Below are 15,319 nucleotides of genomic sequence, written 5' to 3'. Positions count from 1 at the left end.
TATGCGTAACTGTAATTGAGAATCACATAATTGTGCAGAGTAAAATAGATTTTAAAACAGGATTTAAAAAGTTACAATGAATGAGAAAATAATGAGTTCAGTCCCCAGGAGGAGCTCGAAGTAGAGCCGCAGCTCCTTCATGTCGAGAGCAGTCATCTGTTGCAGATGCCTCATGCCCCCCCTCAGGGGTTGTTCCGGGCGTGTCCCATTGTGTCGCCTCGAGATCCCCCAGAACAGCTGGAGGAAGTGTGCGTGGATAGAGAAGTCTGGGCATCTTTGCCATGTGCCCAAAAAAGGGCCCAACTGAGAGACGATAAAGTGTGCCATACCATGTGAGAGCTGTTATCCAGCATGCACTGCATCTGTGGCATGTGTCGTCTGTGTGTTAGTATAGTGGAGGTAATTGCAGTGACTGTTCTTTCCATGTCTGCAGCCATAAGACCATTTGTACTCACTCAGCCGTGGTGTTGTTTGATTAGATTTTTTCACACAGAGATAACTGAATCCACTGTATGAAGCAAACAGGTTTCACTTCTGCACTCATTTGATGGGAGATCTCCAGAGACCGCATATACCTGTGTTCAAGAGACGAATATGACTGACCTGTATTTGCTTGGATGTGATTTACAAAGAACACAACAGGAGAATGGTATATTGGCTAATTTTAAGTAAATACGTAGGTTTGATGGCAGACTATGGTGTTAGTAGTGACTATGTTGATCAGAGTTGTATAGAGTAGTTATTGGTCACAGTAATCGTACTTCAGTCCTTAAAATGTATTATTTTGATCTTTTTTGTCACTGTGCAAAATACAACGAAACAACATATTATTTCTTATTCTTTTGTAACACAGATAAAGTTTTGGGTTGTTGCAAAGTTCTGAATACGTCGAGTTTGAATGATTTTGTGTTTTGAATAGTGTATGAATATGGTATAATATTGTCCAACCTGAGTTGCCTTTTTGCTCTTGTGGATGTGAGGAGTGCTGGTGGCATGCCCGGTGTCCTGAAAACCCTTTGTTTCTTCAAATAAGCGCCTGCCAAACACTAAGTGGACTCCACAGAGGCATGTGAGTCAGAGTGTCCCAAAGCAAGAGGGCCAGACAGACCTCATGAGGTTGCTGTGTGCGGGAAACCTAAAGTGACAGAGAGACAGAACAAGAGTGGTTATCCTTGAGACAGGGCTGTTGTTGCTTTTTCCTCAGCATTGTTGAATTTCTGATGGTGCGTTCGCACCAAATGCATCAGCTCACGTCACATGCTTCTAGTTTCACGTTGCAGTCACTCGCTAGAGTTGCTTTTTCTCTCGTGCATGCCTCTTCTGTTCGCTTCAGGAGGAGCTAGTGTTCCTCTTAGGTTTTTCCCATGTGCTTTTCTCCGAACACAAATTTGTTAATGGAAAAGTGTTTCTTGATTCTTTGATTATACGTTGGTGACGGTAGAATAGTTTTACTGCCTGCCTCCAACACTCAATGCAGACCTCGTTCAGTTTTTAAACCTCCTGCCTTTCCCGGACACTCGGAGATGCCCTTCCATACACTGTCTCTCCCCGGCCCCGTGCGGTGTGTACGCGTCATTACAGTAGTTTATTTCTATTGGCTTTCATGGCCTGTGCATTAGCAGATACTCGGCCCCTGGACCGCATGGGTTTGTAGCCTCCTGCCCCTGACTGTGGAGATTTCTCCGGTTTACACTACAGTACAGCAGCCTACAACTACTACTTCAGTAGCGCCGCCCAATAATACAGTACATTCAGCAGGATGGCAAGAGGTGGCCACACAGCCGGCCCTAGGTGACTCAGGCAGGGCGTCATCTGCTGGAAGGGGGCGCCGAATTGCGCTTTAAATTTTGAACCCCATACTCCCGCCACTTACAACATCGTAGATTTTCGGACACAACTTTGGAACAGAAAGTGATAGAGACTTGCGTTTGTCCCCCATATATGTATATTCATCAGTCCATCCATCCATTTTCTTCCACTTTTCCGATAAATCACATTGCTCCAGCCCCTTATGGCTCCTGCAGGTGGTGGGTCCACGGAAGGATGGCCTCACGGTTTACCGGGCCTGTTGGTCTCTCATAAAGGGCTTCTGAATCGCTCTTTGTCTGACCCGTCACCTAGGACCTGTTTGCCATGGGAGACCCACCAGGGGTACCACACCCCCGACAAATAAGCTCCCAGGATCATTCGGGCGCTCAAAACTCTAATATATAATATAACAATGAAAATAAACTAGCCTTTCCCATATCCAGAGTGTCCAAAAGGATTGGAAAAGGAAAAAAACAACTATAGAATGCAGAACTATAAATGGAAGTTAGTGAGTTAATATTAATTAAAGCAGTGCTAAGTAACTCTTGTCCCTAGAGAGGGATATTGTACATCCAACTATACAATGGAAATATTCTTTTCACTCATACTTGGCTGTAGTACTGTTTAAAGTGACGCTAGCCCGCAGTTAGCTTTGCCCGTTAGCATGTTAGCTTCTTCTTCGTGATTCTATTAGTGTGTATTGGTTGCTCTGGTCCGGTGGCAGTGAAGTTGCAAACATGGTTTTCTGGCCAGAGACACCAGGGGGAGATGAAAGACCCTCCAATCATCCCATAGACACTCGCACTACCCCCACAGGGACTACGAAAAGGATTTATTAAGGTAGACACGTTACTTAGTGCTGCTTTAACTGTGAATCTGTTCCTTGCAAACATTGTCATTGTCTAACATGGGTGGTACAGTGGTCAGTGCATTTGCTTCACAGCTAGAAGGTCCTGGGTTCGATTCCCACCTGGACGGGGCCTTTCTGTTTGCATGTTCTCTCCCTGTCTGTGTAGGTTTCCTCCGGGTGCTCCGGTTTCTCCTACCACTAAAAACATGTACAATTGGCCAGGATGAATGAGAGTGTGAGAGTGGGACAGCGGATGCAAATTAGCCCATTCCTACAATCCGGCGTGGCGTGTTTACATCATAGACTGTAAAAAATAATGGACGTCTTCTGCTCACTCCTCCCCATTTACCATAATGACCACAGTCGAGGGGGAATTCATGGCGGATTTACAGACTCCCCCTCCCCAGCTCTGACGAAGCAGGACATACGGGCGGGATCTTCACCGTAGACTCGGCCCTTGCGTGACGTGTAGCTCGCGCTGCTCCAATGCTAACAGTCCGACCCTCATTAAGTGCGAGATTTCAAAAATTCTTCTTACGAAAACCAGCCTGGTTTCATGAATTGTGACTTACCCAGCGTTATCTCAGGAGGAATATCTAGCCTAGTCTAGTGTTGAAAACATTGAAACCAGGCGTTAAAGTTGTTTTTAAGGTGTCTAAACTCCAATGCTTTTCAATGGGGGCCTAGTGGCGATATGGAGGTACTACAGCAATGGTGGCCCCCAGTGTCGTGGTCATAAAGCAGAGCAACCAGCGCCCATTGGTTTACATGCATGAGTCCCTAAACAAATACCTGAACTACTTCACAAGACTTTCATTTTTTAAGTTACTAGATGGAGTTAAAACCTTTTAAAATTATGTATTATGTATGAGTGATGGTAGGAAGGCGTTTTGCAATGGTCACTCTAATTCAGGGGTGGGGAACCTTTTACACATCAGGGGCCAAACACATAAGATAGGATTGATCGTATGGAGGATCGTCATTTCTGCACGTCAGACTCACATGATGCGATGCTACTTGAAGCTGATTTTCCACTCGAGACTTCATAACTGCCCCTCGCCACATACTGGGCACACTGGCTTGCCTTTCACTTAAAATCATTTGTCCATTTTTCCTGCAATACGCGGACTGTCGCTATGACGCAGAACTTGTCAATCAAGTCAGTCACTGCCGCTCAGTACGTCCCGTAACAACACATGGCCTTATCTATACAATATTAAATATGGTCAAACGGTCTCGCCCTGAGGACTGAGGTTCCCCACCCCTGCCCTAATTGGATCATAACAAAACAAAATCTTTTCGAAAATGTCAGTTTAAGCATAATAAGTAGGTAAGAACAGATGAGCTCTTTGACCTCTGACGTTTTCAAAGCTACAGGTGGCTGTGTCTATGAGATACTTTTTCATTCTCCCGACAGATCCGGCCATATGCCATTATTCAGCCCATCCTCCTTAATACCATCACTCTCATTCTTGTTTAATTGGACCTGTTTTAAGCAGTGGTTGCCTGGTGACAGGGAGAACATATTATAACATAGAGTGAATGAGTGCAAAAGTAGGTCAGATGAAGCTAAGCGGCCTCACATGTATAGCTTCACAGTGTGAATTTACCTATGCATGAAGTACTGCAGGACATGTATTCTAAAAATGGGAAAGATTATCTTCAACATGAAGGACGGCATGCATCAGGCTGTCTTCCTGCTGTAACATGATTTTTAGACATGGTTGTGTTGTTTTGATAGGTCTCGGCTTGCAGACTATCACACAAACTGCCAGATGACACCGCACACTGTCACCAGCTGTCCGCATGACAACTACTATGGCTGCCTTATGTCTTATGTCGGTCTTGTTGGTAAGTATTCAAAAAGTGATGTTGTTAATCATGTCTGGTCCTTTGGATACAAACTATGGTAGTTTATGATAAATGTTTCATATCATAATTACATATTCTTTGCCCACACAAAGTCTGTTCCGTTCATTAAAAGGCATCGTCAAAACGTACCAGGTCACACATGCAATATTCATTTTAAATGTTACAAGAAATACTAAAAATAAAGTGACGTTTAATTTGAGAAGTGGGTTAATAAGGTGACATCGCTGCATATTTCTGAATACTTTTCAGTTCTTAGTTTAAGGCACACAGGCTTTGCCAAAGGACAGAGGCAGCATGTTCCTTTTACATTCATTTATTTCTATGTTCACAGTTAGCTTTCAGTTTCACAACACATTCTCTTTCACAGTAGCATAGCCCTTGATGCCCCAAGGGTACTTTTTTGGCAATTTCTCTTGTCTGGACTTTTTGGCTCTTTTATTCTAATAAAACACCTCCTTTCAATGTACCCTCAGGAGTTATACAGTATATCCATTTTTCAGAAAAGATAGGGTTTTAATGCTATAGTGGGTTCATATAAATGAACGAAACTCAGGTGTTGTTGAATTCAGGTGATGTAATTAGGTCAAAAACTCATGATGGTAAAATCTAGTGAACTCCCTTTAGGAGCTTATTTAATAATAAGTATTTACTTTGGACATAGTTATTGGCTCAGCACATGCCATTGTTTAAAAAATACTTTGTAGGTGATTTTCTACTTCTCTGGAAATGATCCACTGATTCAATTTTACACATTGCAGAAAATCCTCTTAACATTATTTCTTCACTAATCTTGTCCTAATTCCTATTCCTCTCTCCTCCTCCGCTCCTTCCTTCTTACCTCTCTGCTCTTCTTTTTTGGGCTCAGGCTCAGATGTGACGCCTAACTACAGCGACAACAGTCCCTCCAACATCAGCATCAGCCTGTGGTGTACCTGCAGGGGCACTGGCAATCAGGAGAGAGTGTGCGAGGCTTTCCACCGCGACTTCACTCACAACACCTGCCTCAGTGAGTCAGCGCAGTGGGAGGGACGCACACATGGCATGAACATGTACATTAATGCATATAGGCACATTGATTTGAAAGCTCTGGTTTCCAAGCGGCTGTCCAGCTGCCATTTATACTTGCAATGTAATAATAGAGTGTGGATTTAGAAGTATATTTTATGCCTATGTCAAAAAGTGCGTATTTGGATGTTATCAGAAGTCATAATCTATTTTATTTTACTTGACCAAAGGAACTAAGCTTTCAAGCTAATACACAAAAATATTAAAAAGATGCAATGGTGATCTGCTTTTTTGAGCTAGGAGAGAGAGGCAGTCTGTTGTCGTAGGGGAAGATAGAAGGTAAAAAACATGTCAGCCATATCAAACTTGATCCTAGTAACCAGTTAAATATCCACAATGCTGTTCGAAAATAAAACCATTTGACGCAGGACATGACATGCTTAAACCAAATGTTTGGCTACCTGTATTGAAAGCAAAGGAGCGACATCTCCATAGAAACAAGCTGGTTTTGTCCCAACCTGCAAAGTTATGATTCAGGCCCGAGGAGAGGCGAGTCCACTCACAGTAATGGCACTTGTATTTTATTATAGTTATTGACATGGCTTTCAGCAGTAGTACGTGACACATACCGTAGTATGCATAGTTTGGCTGGGGGTGCGACTTATACTCAGGTGCGACTTATATATCAAAATATATCATTTCACATGTTTGTCATTTTCACACTGACAGCCGCTAGAGGGCGCTCTAGGCTCGTGTACCAGTATCTGCTACTCTTGTACCGATGACAATTTTAAAAAACGGTAAACGAGCAGCAGAAAGAACGTTTGGGGCGAGAAGCTTGTGAGGCTAGAAGAGCTAATCGAGGGCTAAAAGCTAGATCGCCACAGTTAGAGGAACGAGTTCACAAATGAGAGCTTGAATAACGTGCTGCCGGGAGAGGCTTGTAAACCGTGCAGTTACGCCTCCATGCACAGGGTGCTGACAAAGCTGGTGCAACTTATACTACTGCATTTTTTTGGCTGGTGTGACTTATAGTCTGAAAAATACGATAATACCTACATGACAGATATATGTGTGAAAAACAAACCTACATTTAGAGCAGTATAGTCACTTTGGGCTTGAAGGAGATCATTAAATCACGGGAAAGATGGTCACGGTTGTTGCTGTTTTGGGTCTTAAAGGAATAGGCCACCGTTTTTACATACCAAAATATGTTCTTACCTCACTTTAGTCAAGTTAATATATCCCCGTTTGGTCTTTGTCCGCGCGCTCTGCCAGGCAAACGGAGCACATACGCAGCCTCTCCCACATGTCACATAGCTCCAAAAAAGCTCACGATAGAAGCTACCAAGCTCTTCCACGTGTTCCCTATTTAAATAAAGTTACGTGAAGTGTTTTCATGCGAAGTATATTTACACAGAAATGTAACATGTCGATTTTATAAGCAAATAAAAAGGGGGACTATATTGTGAGGCGTAATGATACGAGGAGCAAAACGTCCGCGCAGTAACTCCTAAAGGTTATTGACGGAAGTGAGCGGGGGAAGTCTTTAGGAGTTACTACGCGGACGCTGTGCTCCTCGTATCATTACGCCTCACAATATAGTCCCCCTTTTTATTTGCTTATAAAATCGACATGTTACATTTCTGTGTAAATATACTTCGCATGAAAACACTTCACGTAACTTTATTTAAATAGGGAACACGTGGAAGAGCTTGGTAGCTTCTATCGTGAGCTTTTTCGGAGCTATATGACATGTGGGAGAGGCTGCGTATGTGCTCCGTGTGCGTGACAGAGCGCACGGACAAAGACCAGACGGGGATATATTAACACGTCTAAAGTGAGGTAAGAACATATCTTAGTATGTAAAAACGGTGGCCTATTCCTTTAAGTGAGGCTTTGCGGTTCCCGGGCCTTGTTGACCATACACTAGCTGAAACTGACTTCCGGGAAATGGGAAATACTTTTTATTGTGTTTTTTTAATGAAATAATATAGTTAACTTCTCCCACAAAAAGTTCCACAAGTGAGCTCTCTGCATCTTCTAAAGTCTGGAAATTTATGAAAGATTTGACATTTTAGCCTCTAATAGCACATTTGACTCCAATTATCTCAAAGTGATAAGGCCATACCCTTCAGATTCCACACAGATACAGACAATCCCAAAAAATATTCAATATGTAGAATATTAGGAGGATAGGCGTGCTAGTTGTGAATAATTATTTAAAAAAAAGTTGAAACAAGCACATAAGGGGACCTAAGAATTCCACATATAACTTTATCAGATTAGAGATTATGAACATAAATAACAAATTGCTCCAGATGACTTTCAGACATCGTTTTATTTCTGTGATGTTGGTGTTTATAACCTTAAGAAGCAAAATAAAGTGTTCAGTCTTGCTTGACACATCTTGTAATTCATTCTTTGTAGGACCTTCTGACGCAGCCACTATCCAGGCAAAGACCCCAAACTCACTTTCTGATGTTTCAATTACAGTCCTTGTTGAAAGTGTTCCAACAAACACAAGTTCAGTATAACTTCTTTGATTAGGCCGTTGAAAGGTGATCTTGACCATTTGGTTAAAGGCGGGGGGAATCAGACTTCCATGTAAGGACAATACATTTTCTAGGCTATTTCAATTCGTTCAGTGGTTCCATAAAGTGCATATGACACTTTAGACACGATCTTTGCTAAAACATAGTTAACCTCTCACCACTCGCCTTAACCGAGCGCAGTTTCTCCAGTTCAGCTTAAATCAAATCTAGAAGCTTCTTGACTGGAGTTTACAGCCTATGAGCCTCATTTGAAAGCTAAGACGTACAAAACTGATGTAAATTGATCTTTTTTCGTCCCACGTTCTTTTTCATCTCTTCCATTTCTTGTTGCTTTTTAATGTGTCACAATTTGTTGAGTTTTTGTTACGTTTTTGCTGCACTTTCATCCATTTTTTTGGTCACATTTTGTTGCTTTTTTTACTTTCATTGCTTTTTTTGGTGCGTTTTCGTTACTTTTCTTTGCTCTTTTGTGACTTTTTTTGGGTCACTTTTTGATGCTTTTTTGTTGCGTTTTCATCCTTGTTTTCTTCTCATTTTTTACGCTGGTTCAGGTGGGGGTTAAGAGGTTGACACAATTATACTACACAGTTTTTGTTAGTTTGTCATTTTTTGTGTGATGTTTGTTGTTTCACTTCCTCATTGGACTGACAGGAAGTGACATAGATAGAGGTAAACAATTTTAAACCATGTTATATCTAGGAGAAATTAGTAAATCAGAATTCTATGGAAAGATCTATTTCTTTAAAGGTGCATTATGCAACTTTTTATGCCGAACACGTGTGATATAGTGAGTATTGTAGTGTCATATGCACTTTAAAGACTTGTAATGACATGCATGCACATTATGTCTGTCAACTTGTCAAAACAAACGTCACACCCATTTTTCCTGTAGTCATTATGAGGCCGGGCGTGGTAGCGATTTCTCATCCCTGCTTACATACCGTAAAATATCAGCTATGCAAGGCGGCCACACTTTCAGACCATGGACTTTGTCCAACCTTCTGTCAGTTGTTGCCTTCAAGGGGTCAGAAATGTTTGTCTCTAACTATGAATAAGGATTGGTAATCATCTTTGACAGCATCTCCCTTAGTGTGCAGGCAGCCTTACGCAGACCAGGTTGTAACCATAGACTAAATACAGACACTCCACTATGACTACAAAAACACTTTAAAGGGACTATACAGAGTTTAAAAATGGTAAAATTATCTAATTTCCTCCCCCTAAATATGCCAACAATGTCCTAATGTGTAGAATGAGCCCAGACCTGTTCACCACAACTGCCTCTAAAATCCTGCACTGTCACTCAAAAAGGTGTCACTTCGGGTCCGAATTGCCTTCATGTATGCACTTAATATAGAAGGTGCAGTTACACGTATGACCTGAGGTGACAGTAGTGAGTATAAAATGGTTAACTTGCATCTAGCCCCTTTAAATTATCAACTTTCCAGCGGTGTAGGTGGTTCAAATCATGGTAAATGGTAAATGGTCTCAACTTATATAGCGCTTTTCCACCTACATTAGGCACTCAAAGCGCTTTACAGCAAGGATCCACTCACCCATTCATACTCTCATTCATACACCAATGTACGCAGACACTGGGGGCAATGTGGGTGAAGTGTCTTGCCCAAGGACACAACAACACTGTGCACTTTCAGGAGGTGGGATCATCTCTCCCTTCATTGCTGTATGCTATCTGTGAATGTTGTTTGGTAGCCAAAACATTTCCCTTAGACATTTCCCTTCAGACAAGGATATACTCACATTGTGGACCTGAACTCTGCCCAGTCCAGAGCCAAACCTCTAAGTTGACCTTTGAACCTGAGCATAAAGTTGCACAGACAGTGACTGTAAGGGACGTGCGTGTGCTGTGGTCTTACTCCCTAATTTAAACATTTCAACCATATCTTCATTGTTTGTAACTTAGTCACACAAAATATGTTTGCTGAAAGACAAGCAAGGACTGAAGTCTTCGGAGCTTAGTTTTTGCAGCATGCATTGATTTGGACAGTAGGTTTGTCATTGTCAATATTGTAGCTCTGAGTACAAAAGGATTAATAAGGGAACTTCATAGCCACTATCCCCACGCTGTTTTGCTCTTTCTTGTTGATCCTCACCCAGCCTTTTATCTCTTGTTCCAGAAAATGCAATCCAAATGTTTGGTTACGGCTCTGATGGAGGGGCACATCAATCCACTGAAGTCTCATCCACCTTTTTACCCCCTGCCCAGCCGCCAATCATCGCTAAGCCCGCCCCCTCTCTGCACGGCAATGCCATCAAACCCCTGGACAGCGCCTGTATATTTTCAACCTGTGCCAATCTACATGTAAGCTGACAAAATGAGCACCTCTACTACCTTTTGTCCCTTTTGTGTCGTCAGCTATAGCTCTCAACATATGGCAACAACTGTGAAGAGCACTAAGCAGAACGTCTTTATGTGCTTTGTACTTATTCACCTTCACACACATTAGTGCCATTTGCTACTATTCAGAGAGCACACGAGCATCCATTACGCACAGCATGGAAGGAAAGGCCAACGGAAATGTCTTTCCATTAAGGAAAGGATTTGATGCGTGAGTTAGAGATGTATAGGCATGTAATAAAACACAATACTTTACACCAAACAGTGTAAGGCAATGGAGCCTCATTTATACTGCGCATTTCGTACACAATGCAACTCAATGCACCAGTATATTTTAACCCACTGAGATGATGTATTCATAGTCAATGTGAGGAGGTTAAAAGCTGTTACCTTAATCAGTGGTTGTCAAACTGTGGTACGTGCACAATGGCTTCTTCTGGTGGAACTCTGCAATTGTATACTATACTTTAGGAATACATTTAAACAAGGTGCTTTTCTGGTTGCCACAGACAAACTTAGTAACTAATGGTGCGTTCCATGGTAAATGGTAAATTTCCCACCACGCACTTGGAAAAATGCCTTGGAACACCGCTCGAACTGGTAATTACAACTTGTAAACTCGGAAATCTCTACGAGTTCGTGTACGAGATGAAGACAGTAATGGTGGAGGCGCGCAGCTAATGATGTTTTTAAGTATATCTGGTTTGGAGAAATTTTCACACAACGTTAGCATCGTATGAGCTAACAGTTGTAGCATTAGCCGTTTGGTTTATTTACGACTTTATTCACCTGGAACGCGCTGAGGTGATAATTTTTAATGGGGAAAGAAACCAGTTATCAGTTGCCTGGAACGCACCGTAAGGTTTTTACACCACTTCTGTTTAAACCCCAGAGTTAGTTTTTTTTTTTAAGATTTACATCTTTAAACATAATAACCTCATAGTGGACAGTGTTAATGTTAAAAATCAGGAGCAGAAAAAATGATACAGTTCACGCTGTATAACTGTAAACAGTTGCGATAGTTTTGGGGAAAACTTTAAATGTATTTTATTATAGATTCAAGTCAGACAAGTCAAATTCAAGAATTGGGCCAAATCTTTAACATGTTATTTGCAGTATGTATCTCATACTATTAAGTCCCTTGATGCAGCATGCACAGAAACCTTTTAAAAATGTTATTTACTACTCTACTTCTCCTATATTAAGCTATCCACCGGTCCTCCTTCAGGTTATTCAACATAATAACAATGCTGCAAACTGCTGTCCCTCAGCACTTTCAGAGGCATTTTCAATATCACTCGTCGCACACTGGGGTTTTCCAGTAAATATGCACACACACTGAGATGAAGTTACATTTGAAAAGAAGAGGATAAGGTATAGGCCAGACAAACACAGAGAGAGAAAACTGGATGAACAGCAATCTGATACTTTAGAAAGTATGATATGAAAAATATCCTGTAATAATACTGGTGTAGGGTCTGTCCCTTTGGAGGCAATGGGACACAAGCTGCTGTGGATATATGTGTTTTTAACAGTACATTTCCCCCCATAAATGCAGCAATTACTTCTCGGTAAAAATAAAAAAGCCTGCTAGACATTCATGTTTATAGAAAAAAAGACCTGCAGAGGCATACAGTGTCCGTGAAAGTTACCTCACAAACAGTCAACATTGATAATATGGCGCATCTGTGCAATTTAACAAAGCCAGAGTACATACACATGTATGGATATTTATAGACTTGTACATTTCAGGGAGAACGATAATGATCAGGCGTGAAGCATTTCCAGCCGTTTCTTCTGCTTTCTATTATTCCCTCTTGCTGAAAAGACTTTTCTCTTTTCTGGTTGAGCGATAAGATCTGATTGGCTCTCCCACCCAGGCACAGGAGGAGATATGCTAATGAAGCACTGACAAAAGACGCAGATGGAAGACGCTGATAAATTTAAATTTTATGTTTGTTTACTCTCGGATTTTCTGATACTGACGTGGCCAACTTTCTTGATAAACATATATCTCAGCCAATCACAGGGTTTGAGAGTGAAAAATGCCCAAGAGTACAACTGTCCATTCATTATCCCAGTAAAGTGGAGAAAATGCGCTTTTAATTAATCGGCAACAATCAGAGTTCATTATCTGGAGAGGGAGTGGGCTGACAATGGGAACTGTTGAGCCACAGTCACATAAACAACATTGATTATGATGGTTCGTTTTACAGGATGGAGACCAGAAGTGCATCCCATCAGAAGAATTCAAGTGTGAGGAGGTGAGAACCGTAAAGTGTTAAAAAGGCCTGTTAAACAGTTAAAGATAGAGAAAATTTGATAACTGTTTACATACAGTGGGAAGAAAAAGTAAGTACACTGTTTGGAATTTCTAAATTGGTCATAATGTGGTCTGATCTTCATCAAAATCATAAGAATAAGTAAACAGTGTCTGCTTAAACTAATACCACCCAAACATTTACATTTTATCCTATTTTATTGGCCATAACATGTAAACATTGACAGGAGAGCGTGGAATAAGTAAGTGAACCCAGTGTTCTATATTTCCTCCATGTGTGTTCCTCCTAAACTATTCAACTTTGGTTTGCGAAAGAGCTCTTGGATGCTCCACAGCACGACTGGACATATGGACATGGAATATTCAGTGGACTGATGGACCCAAAGTTGAATAGTTTGGGAGGAACACACAACGTCATGTGTGGAGGAAAAATGGAACAGCACATCAACATCAAAACCCTGTCCTCACTGTGAAGTCTGGAGCAGGAGAATCATGGTGTGGGGCTGTTTTGTTGCCTCAGGGCCTGGACAACCTGCTGTCATCAATGAAAAAATTAAATCACACGTTTATCGAGATATTTTACAGAAAAACAGACATTCACAACCGCATGGAATAATAATAATCCTCTTAACAAAACTGCTGCAGTTCAGTGAGATTCAGGGGGTGTACTCACTTATTCCTCCCTGTCCTGTGAATGTTTACATCTTATGGCCAATAAAAACATGATCAAATGTAAATGTTTGGGTGGTTTCAGTTGAAGCAGACACTGTTTAATCATTCTTATGATTTTAATAAAGATCAGACCACATTTTATGACCAATTGAGGTGAATGAAAGTATAAAGGTCAGCAGAGTAAGCAAACCTTAAACAGTATGACATGATGAGAGCTTTTCCAATCAGACGATATTATGGAAGTGGTCAAAGTGGAATAAAAAAACATATTTATGTACTTACATGGTTTTATTTAGGATAATGTTTAATACTGCGTGACGTCCTCAAATATCAACTGTTTTTGGTTTATCTTCTGCCTCTTCCTCTGCAGGCCCTGTTGGCTCATGGGTCATTTGACTCCCATGACCCGACAGACGCGAGGAGCAGCGGTCGGCATCCAGCATCCCTCTCCCCAGTGTGCGTGCCGATGTGTGTGTCCGCTCTCACAGTCTTTCTGCTCTCATAAATGTGTACCTGCCCACCCTCAAACTGCTGCCATACTCTGCCCCCATATGAATACGCTACAAACTCTCATCTCCCTTGTAAATGGCACGAACCAGGCACAGCCGCAGTGAAATGCCAAACCAAAACAGCCACTGAAAACATCGGCGAGGCCCTTTTGAAAACGGGGGACGACTGCCCGTGCAATATAAACTGAGAAAGTTAAAGACGGCTCTATGCAAGACAACCAGAGGAAGGCAGAGAATGAGAGACACTTGGGATTTTGGATCATACTGACTCGACTTTGGAGAGTTGGAACATTCAGACTGGGCCCCCTCTCCAGTTCTGTCTTTGGATCACAGACAGATTTGGTGAAAGCGCAAGGGTTTTGGCTGGAGCTCAAAGCAACACACTTAAACCCAAACATACACATTGTCAGATCATCAGAGAGAGGCGGCAGCGCTGCACTGGACAGTCTGGACACATCTCTCCTCTATCTTCAGCCGACTCGGTTTCTCTGACCTCACTAGTCGCAGGAAAATATACACTTTAGAAATACCAATACAACATGGCGGAACACAGGGTCCTCTCACAAGCGCTCCATGCAGTACACCAGTGTGCTTTTCAGGTCTAGATTCTGTTGTCAATAATGTAAAAAAACAAACAAAAAACATTTAATGTGAAATATAAAAGACAATTCAATGGTCTCTATAAAAGAGTGTTTATTTCACTGCAGTATAAAATGTCTGTGTGAGAGTCTTGTTGTATGGCTGTGTGGATGTATGCTGTTACTGAAGTGTTCTCTGAACTGTTTTAGTCTCCACACACTTGGTCAAGTGTCCATCGTCACACACTCTTGGCAGTTCAATTTTATAAACAATGTGTCTGAGGAGCAAAGTACACTTGCCCGCGAGCCACAGGATGAGATCACGTTTAAATTAGTAATATGCAGCAGTTGTGTTTCTGAAAGTGGCTACATTTTTTTATTTTGGTGAAGCTTTTGGATCCACATCAGACAAAATGTGCCCATGTGACACAATCCTGTTCAATCATTTCAAGTTATATTTAACCAAATGTTGAAAAATGACACCTGTGTGGCTCCTGGTCAGAGTGAGTAAAATTGGTCAGGTTTGCTGGTCTTTTCTATGTTTCATAGACACTGCCATCTGTTAGAATAATGTGTAACAGTTTAAAACTCTGGTGTGGCCTTACGTTACTGCTTTTGTGTTTGCAAGGCTAGATGACCAGAATAGAGAACCCAGTCCAGCAGTGTCAAAGCTTCAGTGTCGCACACTTTACAGCCACAGTTTTTTGGAATGCAGTTTGACACTGATGGCTCAGTGAGGCAGGCTCAAATGTTAATAGCATGATTACCCATATTCACTATTAGTCTAAAATGTCAAATGCAATTTGGAAATATCCAAATGTCAGAGTGA

General features: G+C 41.6%; 1 protein-coding gene across 2 annotated transcripts in view; it reads left to right on the top strand.

The window, feature by feature from the left end:
- gfra2b (GDNF family receptor alpha 2b) overlaps positions 1 to 14,072 on the top strand; it is a 69,251-nt gene extending 55,179 nt beyond the window's left edge. For both annotated transcript variants that reach the window (XM_079551230.1, XM_079551229.1), the window contains 5 exons: positions 4,401 to 4,510; positions 5,397 to 5,537; positions 10,230 to 10,414; positions 12,667 to 12,714; positions 13,774 to 14,072. In XM_079551230.1, coding sequence (XP_079407356.1) covers positions 4,401 to 4,510; positions 5,397 to 5,537; positions 10,230 to 10,414; positions 12,667 to 12,714; positions 13,774 to 13,908 — 619 coding nt within the window. In that variant the 3' untranslated portion in view covers positions 13,909 to 14,072. The remainder of the gene's footprint in view (positions 1 to 4,400; positions 4,511 to 5,396; positions 5,538 to 10,229; positions 10,415 to 12,666; positions 12,715 to 13,773) is intronic.
- Positions 14,073 to 15,319: the final 1,247 nt, after the last annotated feature.

This window comes from Gobius niger (assembly GCF_951799975.1).
Source record: "Gobius niger genome assembly, chromosome: 2".
In the NCBI taxonomy this organism is placed as follows: domain Eukaryota; kingdom Metazoa; phylum Chordata; class Actinopteri; order Gobiiformes; family Gobiidae; genus Gobius; species Gobius niger.
Note: the sequence above shows the minus strand (reverse complement) of the source record. Positions and strands in the feature narration are given on the sequence as shown.